This window comes from Falco peregrinus, chromosome 1 (genome assembly GCF_023634155.1).
Source record: "Falco peregrinus isolate bFalPer1 chromosome 1, bFalPer1.pri, whole genome shotgun sequence".
Classification (NCBI taxonomy): domain Eukaryota; kingdom Metazoa; phylum Chordata; class Aves; order Falconiformes; family Falconidae; genus Falco; species Falco peregrinus.
Window position 1 is genome coordinate 23753904 of NC_073721.1, and position 26454 is coordinate 23780357.

General features: G+C 41.6%; 2 protein-coding genes across 3 annotated transcripts; both read left to right on the forward strand.

Annotated features, from left to right (window-relative positions):
- The first annotated feature begins 359 nt into the window (after window positions 1-359).
- Window positions 360-10037, forward strand: LOC101913566 (beta-microseminoprotein-like). The gene is made up of 6 exons (XM_027794116.2): window positions 360-393; window positions 678-756; window positions 1465-1579; window positions 7522-7609; window positions 8304-8406; window positions 9578-10037. The coding sequence occupies exons 1-6, from the start codon at window positions 360-362 to the stop codon at window positions 9705-9707; spliced, it is 549 nt and encodes a 182-aa protein (XP_027649917.2). The 3' UTR covers window positions 9708-10037.
- Window positions 10038-14815: 4778 nt separating this feature from the next.
- Window positions 14816-25638, forward strand: NPY4R2 (neuropeptide Y receptor Y4-2). Of its 2 annotated transcripts, XM_027794132.2 has the most exons (3): window positions 14816-14946; window positions 15439-15548; window positions 20556-25638. In XM_027794132.2, exon 3 carries the CDS (start codon window positions 20673-20675, stop codon window positions 21804-21806), a length of 1134 nt encoding a protein of 377 aa, XP_027649933.1. In that variant the 5' UTR covers window positions 14816-14946; window positions 15439-15548; window positions 20556-20672; the 3' UTR covers window positions 21807-25638. The 2 variants fall into 2 exon arrangements, with proteins under 2 accessions (XP_027649933.1, XP_027649934.1); XM_027794133.2 differs by lacking the exon at window positions 15439-15548 and having other exon boundaries at window positions 14828-14946.
- Window positions 25639-26454: the final 816 nt, after the last annotated feature.

Genomic DNA, 26454 nt, shown 5'->3' on the forward strand with positions numbered 1-26454 from the left:
TTTAAGTGATTTACAGTGCTTATTTTACTTTTAAATTAAATAGAAATTCATTCTATTTATTACCTTATTTGGACATTTATATTATTTTATATTTTATATTTAATTTATATTTATATTATATTATTTATAATTCGGAGCCTTATTACCACTTAGAGTCCCAAGAGCTTCTGTAGAATCTAGGTACCAGTTTTCTTACAGATGAAGACAACTTTCTCAGTGCAAGAAGATTTCTGGCTTGCTGGCAGCACCAGTAAAAGCATGAGGAAGGGAAACAAGAAATCTAGTACAGGCTTTGGATCTCATGCTTAATGTATTCCTTAAAGTTATGGGATTGGGAAGAACTAGTACATTTGACCAACATGATTAGCACATCCTTCCAGAAGTTATCCATGGGTGGGTGCTCTGATTCCTATACTTAAAGATGAGCTACTCCAGGACACTTGATACTGCTGAGAACCACAGGAAACAGGGACCCAGGATAGCCGCCTTCATGTGTGAGAGTAACAGCGGTCCTCCTCTGCTGGGGAACCTCCACATTTGCCAGATAGGGACGTTAATGTAAAAAGCCAACAAAGATCCTACCCATTTTGTGCAAGCAACGCTGTTGTTAGTGCAATAGGTCTGACACTGAAGGCTGCTTGCACACTACATTTTCAGACTGCTGTGACTCGAACGAGAGCTGCATGATTCCCAGTGGAGGACTGACAACTGCTGTGGTTGCTCCTGTTCCAGGGATGGAATTGACTGCTGCTCCAAGTTTAGTTCAGAGCAGCAGTGGGGTTTTTTTTCCACTGCCCTGATACAGAGTAAACCACATCCCTTCACACAGGGGTCCCTGGGGAATGACCACGACCCTTCTCTCACTCAACTCATATCACAAAGTCATGCATTAACCCAACACCATCATCACCAAGCATGCAAGAAGTTCCTCTGACCAATATAGCTCATGTTTAAAAAATTATTCTTGACTAAAAAAGGAGACTTAATTCTTCTTGGGACTAAAATTTCAGGCAAGATACTGATTCAAGAGAGAACATGTAGTTAAGAAATTTCTGCTGCTCCTAATCCAGATTTTCCGAAAACCACACACTGCCCCTCTTTTCTCTGAGAAGCAGCTTGAGACACACTGGCCCACTTGTAATTCTTCCTATAGTGACATCCACCACCCATGCAATTCTTTCTCCCTACTGTGGCTGAAGAGGAAAAGCAATGATATTGGAGTAGCAAATAAACACAGCAGACATCCTTTGGGTATAAATCAGATGAGTAAACTACAGCGCTCCCCTCATCCTGCTTAAGCAGCAGGCTAAGTGACATTTGAGCTGGGAGCTTTGTCTGAGCTCCCTTTTCTGCTCCTGAACACCTCCTCAGTAAAGCCTCTTAATATTAAAAGTGTAGATACCATCTGAAACAGAAGCTGTTTACTTCTTGGTCTCATAGCCTCTTTGTCTTTTCCAATGACAGCTTTACGACACCAACTGGCTGTGATGAAAGGAAGTATGTAAGCATTTTCAACAAGGAGACCTGCAATGGTAAAGTAGTTGAGAAAGATGATCACTCAGAAGATGCTCAGTCAACAGTGAGTACTTTAACAGAAGAGTTGTGGATTTGGGGGATATTTTTTTGTGTTAAGGTTCTATTTCTCAAATTAAAAAACACTGAAAAATTCAGCTACTGAGTGAAATCTACTCATAAAACCTAACACATAATAAAACTGAATACCTACTCACAAAAGACTCCCTTGGTTTCTCTGTCTTCTGCTTGCCTGTAAAGAACGAACTGACTTGTTCCTTACTTGAGGTCAGAAATTAAAGCAGACAGTTTTAAGTGTCGTCAGTAGCTGTTAATTTTAATTCTTCTCTAGTCACACTCCAGTGCCAGGGAATATATACTGTGATCTAGGCACGGCTGTACCTTGAAGCTAACACAAAATCGGACAAAGCATCAGAAATTCTTATTTGCTTCTTTAAGGATGGAAACCTAAAGTATTAACATTCAAAAAAAAACATGGGAAAGAAATGAAAAGCAACTTCAACATCTTTCTGAACACTCTCTTCTCTAGGACAGTGTCTTATATGGTGATATTTTATCCTGTATGACTCCCTGGATCCTGCCCAATGTACCAACTGCAGGAACCACCAGCTACCCAGTCTAACCCAGTGCTATGCTTCCATTGCATGTTAGTAAAAACATTTTTTGTTATCTTTTACAGCAGTGGCCAGCCTGAGTTTCTGCTGGGCTTTTGCCTCTCCAAGCTTCACCATGCAAGTCTTAAGTAAACTTGAACAAAGTTTTACTTTCCTTTTTAAGACTGAGTAGGCATATGCACCCAAATTCCAGAAAAAGCCAGACTTCCAGTACTCCCAGCATGATCCAGTCCTATTTAACTGCATTCTAAATCCACCCAAGCCCATTTCTCCACCATCTGTGAAGCCTTGTTATGCTATGTGGATCTACCCTGTCTGCCATACAGAAGTAGGAAAGATTAATTTCATGTCTAATCCAAAAAAACCTCCAGCAATCAGTCTGCTCCATGTTTTGGCAGTGAGACAGATGATATTAGCTCTCGCATCTGGTTTTGCAACACCAGAAGCACAGCAGGGATTTGGCTCCCTTCTGTAGCCAGGAGCCTAGCTGTGGGAGGATGACAAAACCCTCAAAACTGAGAAAACAGAGACAAAGTGTACAAAGCTCTACTTTGCTCTCCCCACTTTTACAAAGTGATGCTGTCTTGGCATTTTACTACATCAACACAAACAGCTACTGTCCCATATACCCCTCCGCTCCCAAAGCTTTAGATTGTAACACCACTAGCTCCACATAGTGGAAACATTCACATAAGAGCGTCCTCAATTATCTCAACATGTTAAAGGCTTAAGGGGCTCTGCAGAACCTTTAGAGGCAGCACAGCTCAGGCAGAGCAGAGGAAGTTTTGTGCTCTCTTCCCTCTGGTTTCCCTCTCTCCACCTGGTAGCACACAGCTTGCCTACTAGCCCTGCTAGAGAGAGAGGCAGTTTCAGATAGCTGGCCACCACTCCAGCAATTCTTTTAAAGGCAAGTCTTTTCAGTACTGCAAAGGTGTTCTTGCCCTAAAAATGAAATCTGGTGCTTAGCCTACTAACTACCAAGTTTTTTAAACCAAACACCAGAACACACACATAAATCTGATGGAAGTTTTCCTATTAAACAGTGTATATCACATAAAACTTAACAGTTTTGTACCCATTCATGTTTTGTTTCCATTAAGATTTTTACCCCGACCTTAAAAATAAAGTCCAACCAAAACAATTCTAAACAAGGCAAGTGTATAACTCAATTATATTATGCATACCAAAGAAGCTAGATGCTTGTGGTTCACATTCTGCTTTGTGCCAATTTTAAAAACTTAGATAAACTCAATTTGTGACAGTTTTTCTTGTTCCCTTTGGTCTTAGTTAATTCTTTTGTTGGTATGCAGGAAAGTTTGCACTGGCATCTTTTGGAAGCCTAAAAGTTTCTGTGCCAGTCTATTGTGTGCATGTTCCCCTGGGCCAAGCTGTGTTTTATTTTAGGGCAAACTGGCTTTGTAACAGGTATTTACATGAAACTCCAGAACCTGCGAGCCATACAACCAACCTAAAACACTCAGCAAGACTGTGTTATTTAAACACTCCTCCCCACCCTCCAAAATTGTGTTTCCACATTTCATTTCTTTCAGCATGTCTCAAACACTGACGCACGCTTTTTACACTTCTCCAGGGCTTCAGTGCTCCTACACAGTTGATATTTCAAGTAGATCTCCATTAAGGAGCACTGATAAACTGCAGTCCTTTGTCACTATAAGATGATAACCTCCTTCAAAATATCCCAGTATTTTTTCCACTGTAATTCCAGAGGCTTCTCCCATTGCTGCCCTGTCCTGCTAAAGGTGCAGCAAATCTAGAGAGGCAGAAACAAGCAGGTTTTGTTTAACAGCTAACTATAACGGCTCGGGGACAGTGAAAGTATTCATGCCTGAAGCTGTATAACACAGAAGTCACTCCAGTCCGCTGTACAACAGACGCTGGTGCTGCTGCACCCCTGATAAACAGCAAACTATACTCTCACTGACAAGGGCCAGGTGCTTTTGGGAAAAATATAAAGTTTCATGAAGTCTTTGATTTCCCAACAGTTGCACACACATTAGGTAGGGTCTTACCCAATAGCTCATCCCCACAAGTTCAACTAAAAATGGAGGCAACCTGTTGTCAGAGCCGGAAGGAACATCACTTTCCCTTACTAGCTTCTCTAAAACAGATTGACATGAACCATTTTGAAATCAGGTCAGATTTATTCACATGTTTTAATCTAATTTTGAAGCCCACCATACTGCTTAGTCATTAAGCAGTATGTTGATGTAGCTTTGAATCAGGAAACACAAGGTGAAGAAATAGATATCCAGCAGATCATGTCTAAAGCCACTAAAGGCTACTGAAGAAGTGTTTTCAACATAAGCAAGTTTGAACCAAATTACGATTTGATAGCCATCAGAACCCTGGTGATCTGAAGCCACCATCCAGGCACCCCTCTGGTTCAAGGGAGGACCACAGCCCAGACCCTCCAACCTCAGGCATCTGCTCAGAAAACTCAGAATCCTTTTAATCGGCAAAAGCTTTCCAGGGCAGAATTGCTTCCTTGGATTGGCACAAAGTCACTATTTCAGCCAAGCCACCAACTTCCCTGACAGACCCAGGAACTAGATAAACAGGGAAAGGCAGTGCTGGATGTTCCTTTCATTGCATTGGAACTCAAGCTAAAGAGACCCATACATTAAGTACTGCCATACTCCCACAGCCAGTAGGACAGACCCCAAGGGAGAAGGTACAGAGGGAAAGCAGCAAGCTGCCCTCATGGCTGTGTCTCAGGGACACTCAACCTTCTCACCCATCACAGCCATCAGCCAGGCAAGCTGGACTAGGACAAGCCCCAGAGGATACTTGCTTAACACTGCAGCCCCAGAAGGTAACTAAATTTACGTCCGCACAACAGAGAATCCTCTCTAGTCCTTTGTTACCCATTATGCCATAGAAAACCTTGCTTGTCTCAAGAGGAAAATTCCAAGCAGCTCAGCAGGAACATAAACAGAGACAGGCTGAGCCTCTGCTCTGATACAGATCCCATAGACAAGTCACTCAATATTACAGGCTTTCATAAGAATTTTTTTCTTCATTCTCAAGTTTGCAATCCAAGATGCTTTAAGCTGCTGCTATTTTTTGTTTATTTGTTTGTTTTCAGGAAAAAACAAAGCACACAGCATACTTAATATACATTTCACGTTAAGAAGGTAGAGCTACCAGGCGTTTCTGGCAGCAACAGCTTTGGTTACACTGCACTTCAGTTTCCTGTTTTATATGTGTATTTCATGCATTTATCTACCTGAGAAATAGCAAGAATTATAAGAATGTTATTAATATAGTTTTTTGTCTCCAAGGAAGAAAGGATAATTATATAAACTAATTATCTTAAGTAAGAGAATAGTTTAGAATCCACCATGCCCTTCAAGTCAGAAGTTGCTTGTTACATTTCCTCACAACTGTATTCTTATTAGAGATATTACACAGTATAATATTTACCTCTCCTCAAAAAACAGCACGAGACTTGTCAAGAGTTACAGCAGGGACAGGGCAGAAACAGGTCTGGCCTCTAGTTAGACCAGACCCTAATCAAATGGTTTCAATTGAAGTGAAACCAAATTCATATCAAAGGCTTAGTAGTGTAAGAGCTATACTGTGTTTTCACCTGGTTGCCTCCAATTACTAACAAAATCAGTTTGAGCAAATAATTCCCTTCAAATAGAAATTAACTATTTTAAGGATTATCAGAAGAAGAGTATTTTCTTGAAGCATTTAATTAGGTACCACAACTGTTTTCCTGCAGCAGAACCACAGAGAGCACAGCCTACCAAAATCAGAAAGTTAACACAAAACTTGACAACTGCACCGCAAAGCTAAAAGCAAAGTACAGCAGAAGCTCAAAGCCTCTTGCTCGGTACACACACACAAAATAATAAAAATGAACTTGCATAAATCAGATCTGCTAACACAGCAAACAGCCACCAACTTCTCCGCAACAACAGATCCCTCAAGAAACCATGCTTATTCTGCCACTGCTCCTTTTATCCCAAAACCTCTTCCAGTGCAGCTTTGCTTCCTCTAGTTGTTTGCAATCAGTGGAAGATAATGAGTTTAGCCATACCAATCAAGGTGTCTAATGAAATCCAGGTGTGCTGAAAGAGCCAAGCTAATGAAATAAAATGCAATTCATTATGCTGGGAATCCTCTGGTAACTTTTAAAACTTGTTATGCCTATGCTCCAGTTCAGTAAAGGACTGAATCCCTGCAGCCTCTGATACAGCCACAGGGATCTGTGCTGGTTTTCCTGACTGGTTTTGAGATGCAGCCTCACGTACTGCGTGTTGCAACAGTCTAATGGCACAAAGACCTGGACACCTATAGCAGGATGTGTATGGAAAGAAATGTCCTCATTTTAGTGGCAGAAACAACACTACTGTGGATTCCAGCTGTGTTAGAGGCAGGGCACGCATATGGTGAAAGAGAACTGGAACTTTTTCTTTCTTTGCCTCCCTTAGTCCTTAGAATCACAGTTATTGCTGTCAGGAAGGGAGCTGTAAGTGACAATCATCCTGACTGTTATGTTCGTTTAGGACTAAGGCAACGCACAGCTCATTTCACTTCTGCTACCAAAATGGTGCTATCTGGTCGTGGTGATGTGCCTCTGTTCCCCATACCTGGCTTTGCTTCAGCAGCTGAGAGCTACAGCACTACAGCTAGTCCCTGCAGGTCACTAAATATGGACAAAATAATATGTGTCTAAAATAATTGAAATTATAATAAATCAGTCTGAGAACAGTGGACTTTCCACACTGCTGCACTGTATGAATGGTGTGTTCCATACCTGGGGGCGATCTCCTCGTACAGGTCAGCTGAACAATAGTGCCCTGCTGCCTTGCTTAGCATGTGCCCTTTCCCCGCTGTTCCTTGATGGCCTGCCAGTTCTGGAGGAATGGCTTTCTGGGGGTCAGGCTCTTCCACTGACACCAATGTCAATGTGGAGTAACTAGCCTGTCTGATGGAGTTTCTTCAGATTTATACCAAAACAATGGAGATCAAGATGCCAACGTACGTCAGTGCACAAAACAAGCCTTTGCAAGCCTTTTTGAGGTACCACCTTCTGATTAACGATCAGGACAGGTTAGAGTGTCCATTGGCACCCAGGGTGCTCAACATTTACATCACCTCCCTTTGCAGGGACCATTGTTTCCTCACTGTATATAAATACACACTACTTCTCTTTATGAAATGTGAGCACCTCATGCAAGTATGGTAAGTTAGAAGCTTATTGTTTGTGTGTGTATGTACACTGGAAGTATTTTTTATCTGAGTTTATTTGGAATAGTAGGATTCATCCTTAATTCTGTGTGAGTTAGTCTGCTAGAACTTTGAAAAAGCCATCTAATTTTAAAGATTCTTGTTTATTTTCTAGAAATACTTGCCGCTTTTTTGCTTGATCCTTCTCTTCTCAAGGACTCTGTGTGATGCTCGCTGTTACTTCAGACCAGCCAGCAAATACGGTAAGAATGGCAAATACATTAGACATCCCTAAAGCATTAATTCAGATTCAAAGCCCTTTTTTTTCTTAGAATTGTTGGAAGAGTATAATACATTCTTTGCTGAAGAATGATCCAAACAGCTGTATACTGAAGAATCAACCCACCTGGAGGCATCTCTGGGCACACAGAGAGAGACTCTATCCTGTTCAATAGTTACCCTCTGGGCTGATGCATAACTGAAGTCCTGGCCCATGTGGTAAAAACCATGTACTTTTAAGCAGCATTGACTAACCTGAGGGAGGTACCTGACACTAACATAAAAGCAAAGACAACACAGCTGGTCTTTAAATTCACTTTAGTACAGCAAGTTGAAGAATTGGAGAGGAGGGAGAAATTAAAGTCTAGACCTGTATGTTGAATATGAGAAAGGGCAGAAAGATCTGACCGTAGCCGTAAGCTAAGGCATTTCTCATATCCACTGCAACAGCAGAATAATACTTCTCTGGTATGTGGTTGCTACCAGTTTATCATGCCATGTAATATACTCATGCACTCCTCGGGAACAAAGGCACGGTGTCTTTTCTGCAGAACACTGGGTTAGATTCTTCTCTGGTGTGACTCTACAGAAATCAGTGCTTTGATAAGATTGTGGTCTGTCTGTTGATAAATGTCCATACTGATCTACTGACTATCATTTTCTGGTGTGTACATGCAGGGTGCCTTTCAAACAGAAACCTCTATGTTTTTGGTGCGGTGTGGAAGACTGAAGATTGTTACCAATGCAGGTGTAAGATGAATGCAATGATTTGCTGCAGCTTGTAAGTTCACCCAAACTTTTTTTATTTTTTGCTTATTCAGGAGCTGATTGAAATGTTCAGACTTAAAAATCCTCACTGAAAGCACGCACTGGAATTTCATACTTGCATGAGCAAAATCCCTCTTCCTGTTTCCCAGTTAGCTCTCATTGTGACCAAACAGAATAATCTGGCAATCACATAGATTTCTTTGTGAAGAAACAAAATGAAACACAGTTAAGGTCTTTCCGGCACACAGCTCTTCCTCATCACCTAGTCCTTTTTTTGATTCTGACACTAACTGTGTCCATGGTTCCCTTTGCCCTCTGTTTTCTTCCTCTTTCTGTTCAGCAGTTTGTCTCCAGATACCTAAACACACCACCACACGCATATGTGTGGGTTTCTGCAGCCCTGTATCAGACCAGTGGCCTGCCTGCAAATGTCTAATGAGGCCAGAGCTGCTCCACATCTTTCCCGTGCTGCCAAGAACCCACCCTTCCTGCTCATCAAAACAGGACATATGCCCTGCTCTGATACTTTGCTTTCTAAATCTTCTTACTTGTTCCTGCCTCATGGATGGCAGGTGATATCCCAAGGAGAGCTGTGTCTTCCTGAATGTAGTAGTGTGAACTGAGTATCTGCCAAGAAGGCTGGTAAAATTCTCCTTGAGGTGAGGGAGAGAGTCCCATAAGGGTTCTGTGAAGAAGGATGCAACCCAAGGAACCCTTGGTGGTAAATATTCCTGGCTGTCCTCAGCCGTAGAAGGGAGGGATTTGGCTTGTGCTGAGAAGAGACTCATTAGGGAGGTATTCTTCTTGGGGTGATTCAGCACTCTTTAAATGGTTTGTTATTATCAAGAAAGTCTTATTTGGAATGGGGAAGACAGAATTAATCCTTGTTTTGTTCTGTACAGGAATTTATACTAATCTCTAATAGAGTGACCAGTGGGAAACACATTTAAACCAGAACAAACATTGGGAAATCACTTCATCTGTTCAGCCATGACCAGGGCTCTGTATCCCTCCTATGATAATCCATAGCACTTCTATTAATATTTTGTGTTATTCTATTAATGTTATCAATGAGTCAAACTGATCCATGATGTAGCTTGCTCCAGGATGCCTGTGGCTCAGTAAGCATCCTTTTCAGACCATGTCTTGGCCGTTGATTTTCTCTTTGCCTTTCTCAATGACAGGGTCGTAATCCCCAAGAACTATGACAGAGTGAACTGTGTGGGCCTATTCCACAAGAAAAGCTGCTCCATCCGAGTGGTGAAGAAGACTAATCCTGACATAAGCTGCAAAGTCTACAATGGAGCTGATTAAAACCGTGTGATGTATTTCTCCTCTTCCACACCTACCCTAGAAGTTGAACATGCTCTGGATCTGTCCCTTAGAAGAAAGCAGCAAGGCAGCATGGTTTCAGGAGGAACGGGTTCACCTCGTGCCTTTTACATCTCTAATTGTGCCTCATCTATCTCATTTCTGACACTAGGTGGTTTGTCTTAATAACACACACATTTGTAACCCAGCTTTACCACAGATAATTTTGTGACTTTTTTCCTGTTGGGATCCAGAGCTAAATAAATTTTCACATACATCAAATCACTGCTTTTCCTTCTAAGTAGTAACTGAATGGTCTTGTTGAAAACAGAATTCATGGTGTCTGTAAATGTTTGTAAATCTAATTATTGATTTTGAAATTATCTAGCTTTTAGAGTAACAGGTATTATATTAATTGTTGCCAGATAAAGATTCATTATGCTATTACACTCATTGACATTCCCCCAAGGATGCGTGCACTAGAAGAATAGGATGAAAGAAAGCAGAAAACAGTCCTGTAAAAACCTGCCCCCACATCCCCACCCCGGTGCCTTGTGTAGGTCAATCCATTAGTGCAGATGCACAAGGGAACATATTCTCCAGGAGATGGCAGGTATATTACAAAAAAGGCAAGCTCATGCCTAAGCGTCCAACCTACTGCAAAGAAATGCCATATAAATAGCTCTGTAGCCTTCTGTACTGGGGTAGAATTTCCTGCAGTAATCTTGTTTGGATCAAAGTCCACTGACAAACAACCCATGAAAGCTGTTTGCACAGAAAACAACATGTTTATTCTGTAGACTTCAGACACTATGCTGTGCCTGGTACAAAGTCCATGAACATGTGTTATATAAGAAATATCCTATAAAACATATTTAGACAATATTAAGAGCAATTATAACTAGAGCTCTGTACAGGTTAAAAGGCCCAGATATATCATTTGAGTGTGTTTTTTCAACTCTAACATGATAGGTGTTTTCTTCATCTGTCTTTCCTCTACCTTGCTGAAGTGTAGTACAACTAAATATTTCAGCTGATGGAAACAACAGCTTATTTTTAATATCTGTTGTGGAAAACCACGTTCACATGGTCTATTTTCAAGTGTGGTGCTGAGCATATGTAAGTAGAAAACCTGCACATACTGAGGAAAACAGCTTACCAATGGTTAGAAGAAAACCCATCCATGGCTCCAGGCACTACCAGGAAGTCATTAAGGTGATTCCAGGAAGCAAGTAAAATGAGAAATATAATGGCAGCTTCTCAAATCTTTGGCCCTTGTGATTAGTTAGAACTAGCTAGTAGCAGCTCCCTTTGATGATATCTCCCTGTGCCTTCCTGGGAGTAATGGAGTGAACATCACTGCAGCTGGTTATGACCCTTCCAACCTGTGAGTAGCAGATACTGGAAGGACTCTCATTTTTCTGCTTGCTGAAGGTGGATCAGAGGAATTCACCCAGTTTTATATACATATATATATATATACACACACACAGAGATAGATACAGATACAGATGCAGATATAGCTATAAACATAGATACAGATGTAAGGGATCATACTATCCACTTCCCAAATGCTAGATGCATTTACAAGGGCCTTCCTAGGGGGCCCTGAGTAGCAGGGCTACTTTCCTGAAGGCTTGAACATCATTTAAGCACTTCAGAAAAACTCCTGGGAAGATACAGCAGTTTCATAGCTTCCCCAAGGAAGGAGGGTTATGAACAAATTGGAGAAGGCTGAAAATGGTTAAAACATCAATTCTGCTTCAGAGCGAGATAGAGATTCTGACAAAATAAAGCCAAACCAGACTTGTGCAAAATACCTGCAAGGATGCTGTGTAGACCTAATAAGCTTGGCATACACATGAACTATGTACTGTTCCACGGTGCATTTTCTCCATATGCTTTTGTCATTGAATACCTGGTACTATTCTTTGTGGATGCTGTTTGCTCACTGTTTAACAGTGCCAGAGAGAGCAGGACTCCAGATGCTGGAACACAATTAGATTTGTTAAATGTACTGTAGGAGAATTGGCCTCTGAATTTCCATGCTCAGAGGAAGAAAGAGAGAGCATCAGGGATCCATCAATGAGGGCTGACATGGCCAAAGACCTGGCACAAAGGCGCTGGAGGAGACCCTCAAAGCATCCAGAGTGCAGCTGTAATCCCACTGCTGTGACAATCCTGGTGCTCTCAGGGAAATGCTCAATTGCACCCGATGAGTGTTTGTTGGTAGGGGCCCTGCTGTCACCATCGCCACTTGCAGGAAGGAGTTATTTGGCCAGAGCAGAAGACTGCTTCCCCCTGCATCTGCACCCCCTTGAAACATGCTGTCTCCATGGAGTCCAACTGTCTTAGGAAATAAACTGCAGAAAAAACAGGACGGTTCCCCAGTGCCCTCCTGTAACAGGAGCACGTGCTGTGGACAGAGAATGGGAGCAGGCCTCCTTATCACTCTGTGCGCAGCAGGGCAGCCCCATGCCATACCAGCTGCAGTTCCTTTGCTCCGTTCCCTATCAACAGCAAACAGGGGTTGGTCCATGGGTTGCCAGAATCAATGCAAACCTACTGATATGAACAGAAACGGCCGATCTAACCAGCACATGACCAGCAATAGGTGGGACTACAGTACTTCCATGCTGCTTCCCAGTAGCAATTGTCCTGCATATAGAGGAATTTCCACCCTTATGCACCCTCACACACGTACTGCTTGTGCATTTTGTAAAAGCCTTAATGGGTCAGGTTCCTCACAGAGACCCTCCACAGGTACATGTTCAGTTATCCCCATCATATAGTGAAATTAAACATGGCTACATTCAAACCAGCCAGCTTGGGTACCAGCATCCTTTCCAGCAGGGTGCTGAACCAAGCCTACAAGACTTGCCTGGATGAGGAAACGGGCATCTGCACCTCTGTCTTGCTGCTGCTGTTCTCACTCTGAGCTAGCTCCAGTATTGTCTCCTCTGTGCTACAGGCTGGAGAGCTACTGCATGGCAGTTCCAGCCCCACAGCATCACCCGGCTTACGCTCAGTGGCTCCTGTGTGAGTGTAGGTCCCAGGTACATGAACTAGTGTGGGGCTGGAATGACCCAGGTGCTGCTCCCTCATTAGCTTGTTAATAGTAAGCATTTTCACCCTGCAGTTCGACAGGATGTGGAAAGAATATTCGCGTAGTAGGACTCTAATTCATCCCTATTCACCTCATCAAAACATGACCAGAATCTTGCTACAGCAGCTCATCCTAAAAGTCTGTCAAGAAGAAAGTTCCAGATGCCACAGCAGAATATTGGTGCTTCGGTTATTTCCTGATCCCCGGGTAGCAGAGCACAGCAGTCCTTCAGGAACAGTGCTGCAGCTGTTCTCTGTTGACTTTAAGAAGAGAGCAGATGCTAATTTGGTAGTTTGCAGGCTCTGCCTGAATGTCTGAATTGAGAGAATGAAAGTGACACAGCATATCTTTAAGTGATTGAAAGGTGTGGAAATAAGGCTGGCCAAGGAATGCTGCAAGCTAAGGGAGACGAGAAGAGCAGCTTCACAAATCAAAATACCCCTCAGTAATAGGACTGTCTGTTTCCTAGTGGGTTTTGTCCCCTGACTTTCATACTTCGAACAGCAGAACAAATAAATATGTGATAAATAAATTAAGGAAGAAACAGAAGAGAACAGGCCAGCTAAATAAATAATTTCAGCTTTTCTGGCTCCAGTAAGATGGGAAACTTCCACTTCCTGAGGAGCTGGCAAAAGGCTCAACATCTATGTGGCATGGTACCTTTTTGGCAGGACAGGCTTCATGTCCTCTTCCCTACCCAGATGAGAAAGATCGTCTCCTTCTGAGGTCCTAGGGTAAAAGGGAAATTCTGGGATATGGAGTGCTGGTTCAAACTAGCTGGTAAATAAAGCTCCTGAAAAGGGGGATGGGAAAAATAATACAAAATATGCAGCAGCTCAAGCATGCCCTGAAGAAAGAATCCATAACTAAGGACCGCTCTCCAGCTTACATCACTCATTACACAGATTCCAGTTTTACACTTTTCAGCACTGTAAGACATAAGAAATGCCAAAATACCCTAGGAAGACCTTAAAAAAATCCTGCTTCTGCTTTGTTTACTTCTTTAATGATGAAAGATGTCAGCCAAGCTCTTGAAGTACATGAGCCCATTTGTAATAGCTGGTACCAGAAAAAAATGAAAGAAAGAATACCGCACAAAGGAAAAATTATTTTCACAGTTAGTTGATAAGAACTTGTATATATTTTGATATTGAAATGTTTAATTTCTGTTGACATACTATATGCCTACGAATGAAAACATGCATTCGCTGCAAGTATGTATCGCACCTTTAGAAGGGCCCTGGAATAGCATCAGCCACTGAACTAAAGTAGTTGACCACGGGTTAAAACCTCCTTTAAGTAAAGACTGAAATTAGGTTATTCTGGTATAGCCCTTGGAAATACTCTGTATATTGAAATATTCTGCTTGTGTATTTTCCCAATGCAAGAGAAAACTTTGTAACTCTGATTTCTGCCTTGGTTTTTCATGAGAAAGTCCTGGGGGAAACCAAAAAAAAATTGGCACTTTTGCAAATCCTTCTTTTCCTCTATTTCCATTGTTCTCACATTTCTGAGTTCTTTGCCTGAGTAACAGTGTACCTCTTCCCCTTTCATAATTTAAAGACTTGTAGCCTGGACCCTTCTAAAATACAATTTCAGAATCAGTCTGCCTGTGATGGAATGGAAAAATTGAGAAAACTGATACTGGCAACGTTTTCATACCTATAAGGCAAAATTCTCTTTGACCCCTATAGAAGTCCTGCCTAGGGAAGGAGAACAGGGTTAGGCTCTGCTCCTGTGTTTTGCCCCTTTGCTGCAGTGGGCTTCCACTCCAGTTCCACTCGTCTGCACCACGGGTGCTTCAGACGGCTTCGTAGCTTCTTACTGGAGTTGCCATCCCTCTGAAGCAGCCTTAGACATTCTATGTAACACCAGAGGGAGCCAGAACTTCAAATTCGGACCATCATCACAGAGCAGAATTCATTGGCTAAGCTGAAGGGAGGGAAGGAACGAGGGCGGGGGAGAGAGGGCGAGAGGGAGAGAGATGTCATCCAAATTGTCTACAGAAACAGCGAGGAGAGCTTCTCTGCTGGATTGCTAGGACACAGACAACCTTACTTTGCTGCTACAGCATTCCTTCTTTCTTCCAAGACAGAAATGTGCAGTGACAGCAGTCATCTTCTCAGTCAGTAACAGGTAAGGATTTTCTAAATTATCTATTTCAGACTGATAAAAGCTCAGATCTCTGTATTCAAATTATCACTTCTGATTGTAAAAAAAAAAAGGACGTAACTGTATTTGACTGTATTGAATGAATCCAGTCTGAGTTGTCATGACAGGCCCAACCTTTGTACCTACGAGCAAAGCTTTGCAACCTTTCAGGGTGCAAGAAGGAGGTGGCAGCTTCTGGGGGCTCTTTGGGGCTCAGGTGTGCTCCCTGCCACCTTGCAGTGTGACAAAAAGCCTTCCTGGTTACCACTGGTCACTGGAAAACACTTATCTCCTAGCCCCTGAGACTTCTTGTTCCTCACCCAGCCCTTGCAGTTTCTGGCCACACACATCATGACACTCTCCATATATCCTAACTGTCTGTCTGCTAATGTGTCTATTACAATGATTTATGGATTCACCATCTCCTTTAGTAAAGAGTACCTTTGTAAAAATATTATTTTTTTCTCTTGGGTACAGGTCAAGTCACAATGGCCTTTACTCTGGAGGAATTGGGGACTAATTACTGTTCTCCAGTCTGCTGACCTGCTAGTCACATTTTACCTTTGTGAGCTGGCTCCGTGTCTTTGGTAAGGTTGTTATGAATTTCACCAGAAAATAAAAGGTGGAGTGGGTGGAAAGGTTATTATGAATTTAAGCAGAAGTTGGAGTAGGTGCTTTTGCAAAACCTCCCTGATTTCTGCAGGATTGGAGAAGGGTAACTCGTAATATAAGTTCATAGCCCTTAGAAGGTTTCCTTCTGAGAACATGCAGATGTGAGAGGGGAAAAAATACTCACTTTCCTGGGTATTTATACTATCCCCGGTGTTATAGACTTGTAACATATTAGTACACACAACTCATTCCATACCCTAATTATACAGGTTTTAGAAATTTTAACATATATAGCTTTTTCAATGACCTGAGACAGTTGCTCCCAACATTTTTGCAACACAGAGTTAAACAAAGATGAAGATTCCACCATTAAATTTCATTGTGCCAAATCCCTTATGGATTTAACATTGCTGTAGGATGTATGTGCGTACTTAGTGGCAGGTTTCTTCTTCTAGTTAAGTGTTCCCTTCCTGGGAACCTGTAATGATAGCCAAATAATTTTTAACCTTTCTCTAGGATGTAAGGTTAAGCAGGGTAAATCTGTTTTACTGAGATAACGTCACTGCCAGCAAAAAGGGGAGTTGGTCAGGCTGTTAGTCAGTCACCACCACCTCTATTAATATCTGCAGTATGAATTTCAGAGTTCTCTTAAACCTTTCCACTGCTCCTTTGTTTCTAGTTTACATGAGGCAGATGATAGCTGCTTTACTTCAGATAAACACCATAACTCTTTAAAGAAGTAATACAATCACTTCATGTCTTTAGGAATCGCTTCTGTCAGGAATTCTTATGGACTGAAAGCAGCAAACATGGCTTGAGCAACTAGTTAAGTTCTAAGCTAGATAAGCAATTGCTTCTAAGTACCACATAATGAAGCCAAACACTACAAATATTGTTTTTCTTTGACTTATGTTTGATGTGGAAATTGATCCACACTGTCCATCACAACTATGGAGATAGGGTTTTGGTGCAGGGAGGGGACGATCATGATTAGCTTTGCAAGAATGAGCCGCCCTTTCCCAGTGAGCACATAGAACACGGCATCAGTAGGAGTCTCTTGCTTTATCTGGCCTCCAGGAAAACAGACTTTATAAAGGATCTCATAGGATGTCTTCAGGTCCAGAGGTGTCTCAAAAAGGCAGTCATGCATTAAGTGCTTGGGCACACTTACCGTCTAGCGGTCTCCCTGAAATCCACTGAGAGTTTAATTTTCTTCCCTGACCCATCCCTGCAGAATTCCCTTCCTTTTGAGGAATTTTTCTGGGAAATAATGTATAGCCCCCTGAGGTAAGTCTTTCAAACTGACTACTTGGCTTCCTTTTTTTGAGACAACCTCAGTGACATCTGTTAGTTTAGGAGGCCATGTTGTTCACCAAGACAAACCCTTCAAACCTTGCCCGTTGTTCTTCCTGGCTTCCAACACAGGCAGCAGAGTGATGAATGCTTGCAAAAGATGTGAGGAATAGAACTTACACTAAGATTAAATCTGAAAGCTCCTTCTCTTTTTCCTTCTGTATCCTGTTCATTTGCTGCAGACTTTTCTGACACTTAGTTTTTAGAGAAACTGTCTCATGCTGCATCAATTAGAAAAGAAAACCCTTACTTTTCAAGCACGTTAGCTTTTGTTACTGACTGCTTTCCTGAAGTTCATTAAGGGTTCTGAACAGAATGACTCTTTCCTTTTTAAAAACAAAAAAGCAAACAAAAAAACTATCTAACTTTTCCCCCACTCCATCAGCAAACTGATTTAGGAGACGTGCTTCTCAGTCCTACAAGCCAAGTAAGCATTGCTTCACTCTCTGGAGGCAAAAGCTGGTTGTTTTAGCCCATAAAGTTTTTGCTGTATTTCACTGGGTAATTGACAAACCTTCGATACAGTGAAGGGACTAACATCCTTGTTCCTACTGCATTGGTGATTCAGTATATTAGCTAACATTTGATTCAAATATCTAAACAGAAAATGTACACTTTGCTTATTACTGGCTCTTAATTTAGACGAAACTGAATGGCAGTTAAACACCTTAAGATAACACACTGGCAGTGACTAACCTTGAGAATCTGCCACCCAAGGATACCATGACAGGATACATAATGTCACCACAACAGTTATTTTTCTGTTTTTCTAGAACTTCTTTTTACATTATGATTGCCAGTATAAGAGGTCCAGAGAACTATGGACCTAGGTAATCCAGGCTCTGACTTTTCCAAGACACCAGGTTGGCAGAGAGTTTTAAGTACTGCACAGTGCACCACAGGTTCCCTTGAGACACTGGACAACTTGCCTCCTTCTCTGAGTCACCTATGGTAAGAGGGTGATAGTTCCTTACTTACCTCTGGGCAGCACCATGAGAATGAACGCCCAAGAAGTGCTTGGCAGTCACCTTGTGTGAGACACCATGGAATGTGAGGTGTTAAAAGAGAGGAAACTCCTAACCCAACAGAAGGCATTGCAGAGCCTTCAGAGATGCTCTTTATCCCCATGTTTGCCATCTGCAATAAGCCACAGCCATGCTCTGCCTTTGGCATTCTCCTTGGGAGTGTGCCCCTTAGAGCTGTGGGATCTGGCTCCTGCTTTTCAGGTGGCTCCGCTACTTTCTTTGGTTGCTTCACCATTAGTAGTTCTCAGTGGCGCCTCAACATGTCCAAAACTGTCTGGGACCCTTGAGAGAGCTTACTCTGTGGGGCACAGATGTTTGTAATAACTCAGCACACATTTTTCAAGCAGCAAGAGAGAACCATGTGTTTGTTGTCAAGGATACCGTAGCTAAGGACACTAGGCTGGGGCTGTAGTAAAAAAGCTCGTGTTTGTTTACAGCAGAGTCTGTTTGTTCTGTCCAAATGCCAAGACTGAGCTCCTTTAGTACCAAATAATATTACAGGCTGCTGATCCCTTTGCTCTGTTTTGTTTCTAGCATCTCCACTGGCCATCGATCATTAAAAGCTAAGGCACTGGCTGATGGTTTTTCATTCCATATCAATTTTCACATTGAAATAGGCCACCGCACCCTCCCCATATGTGACTGAGCAATCCATACCTCATCATTGCCTCTTCTTCTAGTTCCAGAAAATAAATCAGTTTACAGGGCTTGAATAACAACACAAAAGTGAGTGGACCTAAAGAGTCATACCTACATCCACAATTTGGAAAATTTCCTTTGTCCTCTAATCAAGATTTAAACTACTAAGGAAATGAAAGGACAAGAGGAAGAAAAGGTTACTATTTTATTCACATGACTGTCTCAGACAGATGGATACAGCCAGATGACAGAAATATGGATAGATACAGACAGGTAAATCAGCAGGTCTAGCAAAGCAACAAAAGATTTGACTGTACTAATTTTTGCTGATAAGCAGAACAATGATTCCAAAGCATCTTTTTATTTACCGTGCACTATTGCTTTCATTAGTTCCTGAGAGGCAACATCTTTAGAAGCATACAATTCAATTCAGAAAGAAGACAAGGCAAACAAAAAACTGTAGGATGGGGGGCGCTTTTCTGTGCAGTACAGGTTACCTTTATGCATGCAGACATCTGGCAAAAATGCTATTGAAACAAAGTGATAAGCTCACTATACCATTTTATTTATGTATTCATATCTTGACCACTTGTTTTTCTGAAGCTGAGAAGTTTTTCACAACCCCACAAACTTGAGTGGCATTTTATTGCTGAGGAAAGGGTCATGCAATGAGTAAACAGCGTCATTCCTCAAGTATTTACTTACTTTTCACATTACAAGCTATTGTACAGCATGAAACTGCCTCTGGCCTGAAGAGAACTCCCAGAAGAGTCAGATTTTTTTCCTATGATTCCTGGACATGGAGGATTTGGGCTCCAGGGTCAGCATTATTAAGCAGGCGCTGTTACGGCAGATCACAACAGCCTTGCAGGAGCCATCTGGTAGAGCCCAGTCAGCCCTAGGGCTGAGGTTTCCAGAAGTGTGCAGCCCCAGTTAACGCTGTGGGTCCAGCTCCCTGACACCCCATTGAAAATCCTAGCTTGGAGCTTGCAGCAGTGGTTAGGCAGCAGGCTCCCCTGCCTGTGCAGGAACAGCACCCAGGAGACAGTACATACTATTACAACACTTGAATTCTCTTGGTTAAAGAAAGCAAACTTATGCTGAGACAGAATCAATAAGAAGTCTCTCACAAGGAATTAAGAGACATCAAAATCACCTACTCTTAAAGCCAAAATGAGGAGACTGGACTATATAGCTGATAAACCTTGTCGTGGCCACATTAGCCACCCAGAGACATCAGTTCTTCACAGGCACTGGAGTTCATCCAGAATGGGAAAGCAGGAAATCTGGACTGCAGTTCCCATGACCTATCACAGCTGTGTAGAAGCTGAAAAATGTTGAAATGATTTTGAATTATTTTAACCTTTTTCAAAATTGTCCCATGTTATGCCTCCTGAGGATATGAGCCTGAATTTTTGCAAGGTGATCATCTCAAGCAAATGTCAGTTCCGGCTGCAATCACAAATGCATTTCATAGATCAACTCACATAAGATATTTTAGTGTTGGCTTTATGCATCTAACATGCCTTACTTTTGACATTGATGTCTGGCTCAACTGAAGGTAAATGCAGCCCCACAATGTGTGTTCTGCTCTGTTTTGGATCAGAACCCTGCAAAACCAGAATTACACACAATTTTTACCCACAAGTGTGTTTGGATCCAGCTTTCTTGAATCACTACTGCATTAGTGAAGTTCAGGATAATGCACTGAGTTAAATGAAGATGTTCTTAAGTCCATGGGACAACCTTACAATGAGTAAATACAGTCATAATTCAATAAAGTTGCACAGACTTCCATACCACAGTTTAGCAAAGGGTTCCGTTTTATGATCTGATAAATTATATAAAAAGAAGCTGCAGAATATACACAGAAACCCTGCTGTTTTCTTCCCTGTCTACCCCCTACCTTTTTGACTAATTTCTTGTAGCATAACTAAGCAATCTTTTTTTTCCTTTCCTTTGCAGATACACCTAGAACTTCCACGATTAAACAGACCAGATAAAGCCTTATTTAGGTTGGTTCCAGAAGAACTGGATTCTGTTTGACTACCACCTTTTTGGATAAATATTTTGGGGTTCAAGATGAATAAGACAAGGGCTGTTAATGATGGTTTTCCTTTCCTGAACAGTAAGAACTGGAGCTCAAACCGAAGCTTCCCCATGTACATTTCTAATCAGTGCAGGAATATCACTGACCTTACTGTCTTTCTGGCCACCTCTTACAGCTTGGAGACTGTCCTAGGCATTGTAGGAAACATCTGTCTGATTGCTGTCATTGCCAGGCAGAAGGAAAAGGCCAATGTCACCAACATCCTAATTTCCAACTTAATAATTTCAGACTTGTTTATGTGCCTTGTCTGTCTGCCTTTCACTGTTGTTTACACTATGATGGACTATTGGATATTTGGAGAAGTTATGTGCAAAATGACCTCTTTCACTCAGTGTGCATCTGTGACAGTGTCAATTCTTTCCCTTGTTGTTATTGCTCTGGAAAGACACCAGCTCATCATAAACCCGACTGGCTGGAGGCCAAGTATCTCCCAAGCCTATCTAGGAATTGGAGTAATTTGGACTTTAGCATGTCTCATGTCCCTGCCCTTTTTGACCACATCCATCTTGTCTAATGATTTGTATGAGCAGCTCTCACACATCATGAATTTTTCCACTGACAAGGCCATATGCATTGACTCGTGGCCTTCTGAGCAACACAGGCTTATCTACACCACAGCTTTGCTGCTCTTGCAATATTGCATCCCACTGTTCTTCATCATACTTTGCTACCTGCGTATCTACTTACATCTACAGAAGAGAAAGGACATGTTTGAGAAGAGCGAATATAGCAACCGAGCAGTTCAGTTGAGAAGGATAAATATTTTGTTAGCATCCATGGTTGCTGCTTTCGCTGTCTGCTGGCTACCACTGCATGTTTTCAACACCATTGTGGACTGGAATTACAAAATCATTTCTCCTTGCCACCACAATCTGATCTTCTCATTGTGCCACCTGGTAGCTATGGCTTCCACCTGTGTCAACCCCGTTATCTATGGTTTCCTAAATAGCAACTTCAAGAAAGAAGTGAAGTCACTGATTCTGAGCTGCCAGCATAATTCAGTAACTGCATCAATGGAAGAATATGATCATTTGCCTTTATCCACCATGCAGACTGAAATTTCCAAGGGCTCACTGATGCCGAACTGCAGACATAATTCTATCTAGCTAGTAGAAAACATTTCAGAGGGATGTACTGCCACTACACACCAATTATTACCTGTAGGTATCAAAAGCAACTGGTGATGCCATAGCTGGGATGTGAACAGGAACCCATTATTGCCTGATTTTTGGAAGAACAGGCAAAGGAAGGTCATTAATGTATAGAGTAGCTGCTGTGGTACACAAGTTGTTTATGTCATTGAGATGGTACAGACATTGAGGAGTCTGGGCTGATGTATATGTGGCTGCTCTAACAGATCAGTAACTAAACTGTGGCTGCACATAGACAGACACGAGGTTCATCATCTCACATCTCTACCATGGCATACCCAGACTTCCAGTTTCAGCACGGCAGGCTGCCAAAAGTTGCATTAGAGAAGACCTTCCGTTTTTCAGTATTAGTAAGTTTTTTATGCATGGCTGACACACCAGTGGAACAGAAATATGTAAGTATATAAAATTTTGTGCTTTACCAGCTCTCACAGCCCATTAGGTAACAGTAATCTTTCAGCAGATCTCGTTCACATCAAACAACTGGATGTTTGTATGAAACCTCTCTCTGTCACACAGGCTTGGGAATAGCCATTGCCTCTGCACGTAGGATCACAGACCAGTGACCCCTGGTATGTAAAGACGACAGTTTCTTATTGAGGGATGGCAACAAATGAAAACGTTACTCAATAGATTAAACTCTTAAAACACATTGAGGTGATGCCGAACATTATTTTTAAGCAAAAGAAAAACGGTTGTAAATCTACATGGAAACAAGTCTGACTGACTGCAATTCCTGCTACTGTCAGTCAAAAAGCTCTGCAATGCCAAAACTGCATGCCATCATCAGAAGACAGCTGGATTACTGGAGTTGTTTCAGGTCTCGGTGGCAAGATGTCACTTTGTTTCAGCAGCTCCTTGGTACTTTAATTGCAAAGTATATCATTCAGAAGGTCAGAATGGGCATGAAAATGTTTGTAGAAACCATATCTTTTCAGAGTGGGTATGCTCACAAAGAAATAAGCATATGCGTGGAGGCTTTTGGTTTCCTATTAAAATAAAACCAGGTGTCAGTTCCCACTCGCTGGCATCAGCAACAGAAATGGAGCTGAAATTCCAACTAATCAGTACAAGGTCAATAAAAATATACAAGTGGAATCCAGGTCCAATTCAAGCCAAGCTACATGTAAATAGGTAGTATTGCCAAATGCTAAAGTGAGGGTTACGTTTTTTCACATTTATGGTATTTTTAGTCTTTGACCAAAAAACTTACAAACCATAAACTCATTTTAACCTCTACAGCCGGAGATACTGTTCAGTGACTACTGAGAAACCAAGAAGCAGGTATGCCCAAGAAGCCCTTACTAAGGAATAGCTTAAAAAAAAATAAGGCAGCAAATGTAAAAAGGAGGCCAACCAGGTCAATGCTAAAGAAAAGCGGAAGCATATTCTGTCCCGAGTTGTTAAACTAACCTTAGCAGAAGACTGAACTGGGTGACCACCTGAGGAAACTTCCAACCTGAATTATGCTATGATAAGCAGTCACTATTCATTGTAGCCAATGGGTTTGCATTGAGTTGAAGCCTCGCAATGTATAGTTATGCAGATAACTAGAAATGAGACTAATTGGTAAATAGGTGAGGAAAAAAATTGTCCCATGCTGTGGTCTGACAGGCAATATGGATGTTGGACTGAGTATTTGAAGATGAGCAAAACCTTATGCTATAAGGTAGGCAAGAGCTATCAACAGGTATGAGTCCATATCCTCAGCTGGCAGAAATGGGAGTAAAACCCTTTCCAGGAGCTGGGTGCAGAGAAATCTGTGGCAAAACTTCACATTTGGACTGGAATTCTTGTGTGCAGAGTCTTAAGGCAGAAGCTGTTTCAATGCAGCCCCCCTTCTAATTCTGAGCAAAACCTGTGTATCTCAGTAAGAGAGTTTACATGCAATTATCTTTTGTATCTTCCTCAATTATCTGGCAAGACGTTTTTGCTTCTTTTAAATGGACTTCTGCTTTCTTTTTCTCTTTGTTACTTGCCGCAGTACGATGAGAAGTTGTTTCTCTTGATTTGTTTGTATGAAATGCCATTACTTTGTTTGTATGCAATGTCATTTCTAGAATGGACATGGAGTCTACCAGAAACACAGAACAAGAGGACTCTCATTTTATCTCATATGCAGCTTGAAATTTGCTACTGTAGCCGAAACCAGAGCTGATACAACCACGCCATGCTGAGTAGTACAAAATACAGTAACTCCTCATCAGCTTGATTTATACCAAAACTGTGTTGTATTGTTTGAGAGCTTAAATACTGCTGAAACTTCATAGAGTTTGTTTTTGTATTTAGTATCAATTTAATCCAATTAGCCTTGAGCAATTCTGCCTGTTTCCTGCACTTGTTATAATTACACCATTTAATTAACTAAATGTGTGTTAAGCTACCATAAGAATACTTTGTTAAACATGTACATAGAAGATTATCTGATTTATGATCTTAAGTATACAACTTTTCAAGCACCAGTGTCTTAAATGGAAATGGAATTACCTTTAGAATGTGTACTTCCATTAATGCATCTTTGTCACTAGTTCTGAGTGAAAACTTGTTGAAAGAGCACTTGCAGCATGTCAGACCTGCCACTGGAGCTGTGCCCTGACATTGTGCATCAGGTCCCAGTTCTTCCTGCAAAGGGTAGAGAGATCAGCAGGGCTTGACTCTTTGTTTAACTGTAATTCACGTGGCCATTTGTAGCCATGAGCACAAGTAAATATGCAAAGCAAGCAGATCCAACTTTACAGTAAAGCAGACACAAACAGATGTATCTTCCTCTGGTGATTAAGGGAAGCGTCAAGTTTGGAGTCAAGTACTGTTTAATGCTAACAGACTTCAGACTGGATAACCTAAAGAATTTAGACACTAAAAGCCACCAAACTGCACTCATAAATCTAACTGCAAAAATGCAGATCCAAAAAACTCTCAACCAGCCGCTGCCTATCCATCTACTTACATACCATCCATACTGAGGTTTTCCAACCTCCAAAATTCCCTAGGTAACTAAATAAACTTTCGAGTGAACCTGCAGGGGGTGGGGTGGATGGGTATATATATAAAGTTCCAAAGGACTGAATATCTGTGTCATATGTAAGCCCTATGTTAATTTACACACTAGGCATCCTGCTGGTGCAAAGAGCCATACCAGGAAAGGTGACTTTATCACCGTTTCTTCATTCTGTGTGGACATCAAGGCTTCTGCAGCTGAGCACAAACGCAGTAATACATATAATGCTGCTGGTTTTCAAGAACTGCTCTAGCAACTATTCCCTGTACCCTTTGAAGGCAAAGGCACAAGGCTGGATGCAATTAAGCCTGTGTGGTAAAAAGAGTTATTTCATTTGTCACTTTGAGGTCTTAATGCAGCCAAGGGGGGTTATGCCTCTTTAGTCCCAGCAGAGGGTAACAAAATAAAAATAGCTTGCATACATCTTATCCATGTGTAAATAACAAATAAGGTTCACATCCAAGAAGGATCAAGCAATTTTGTATTCATTGTATACAGGTGATGCTTTTGAGTATGCTCTTTACCAAGTTCTGCTACTGAGTTAGAAAAGCAATGCTGGGGAAATGTGCAGTTGTGCAAATCACGAGTCCATACAATTCTAAGACCTTACCCTGCCTTTTTTTTTTTTTTTTTTTTTTTTTGTAAAGCTGTTTATAATCCTGCCTCTTGTGACATGTTGTAAGAAGACAGTAAGATTTTCACAGGAAGAAAACAACTTACTGTTGTGATATAAGTGGCGCACTGTGGGGAGTCTAATAATAATAAAATAATATTGCCTGTGTTACTTCACTTCTCTGTGCCTGCCTCTGTAAAATGGCATACATAGAACAATGTACAAAAGATTTAGTTCTCAACTAGTACTTATCAAGAGAAAGCAAGTTATGCTGTATGATAAGAGACATTGATACAGGAAGGATTACTAGCTTGATGATTCCTAAGGACAGACAATGATACAGGACAGCCAGCCAAGGAGGAGAGGACAGGGTAAGTATCAAAAACTCAGCGTGGGACACTGGAATATTCCAATGCCAGGACTCAGCTCATGTTCCCAGATTGCACAGGAAACTGGGTCCTACATGACATAGAATCCTGAACCATGACCAGAACCCCAACCAGAAAGTAACTACAACTGCCGAGATGAAAACCTATGTGGGACATTTATCAAAATTTTATTGAACCTCAGAGAAGTTTTGACTGGGTTAAAAGAACTGGTACATTTCTCTGACCTGGGTTACCTGCCTCGACTGAAGGTAAACCAAAGCACTAGAGATGCCCATAGGTTGTGCTGTAACCAGGTTTGTTATTACACTTACACACACAAGGAAAGAGTGCAATGGCAGTGTCTCCTACCCGCCTGGCATGCTGTTGTATGTCATAAATGTGATGTAATCATTGACAGCAGCTGGGAATGATGCTGTGACAGCAGTCAGTCAGGGTCTGCGCTGCAGGTCTGCTATTTGCAAACGCGGCGTACACACTTGTATGACAGTCTAAGAGCTTATCGTAAATTAAGACGTCACATCCTAAGGACTTCTTAAGGGATTCTTTTACTTTGACCTGTGTGTCTTCTTACAAGATCACCTGACATTTCTTTTACAGGCCATT

What these genes read in the sequence shown, in the direction of transcription:
- LOC101913566 (XM_027794116.2), top strand. Translation starts at nt 360, where the DNA reads ATGATTAGCACATCCTTCCAGAAGTTATCCATGG. An exon ending in GGAATTGACTGCTGCTCCAA is followed by an intron (nt 757 to 1,464) that starts GTTTAGTTCAGA and finishes TTCCAATGACAG; the next exon opens with CTTTACGACACCAACTGGCT. An exon ending in CAGACCAGCCAGCAAATACG is followed by an intron (nt 7,610 to 8,303) that starts GTAAGAATGGCA and finishes GTGTACATGCAG; the next exon opens with GGTGCCTTTCAAACAGAAAC.
- NPY4R2 (XM_027794132.2), top strand. Translation starts at nt 20,673, where the DNA reads ATGAATAAGACAAGGGCTGTTAATGATGGTTTTCCTTTCCTGAACAGT.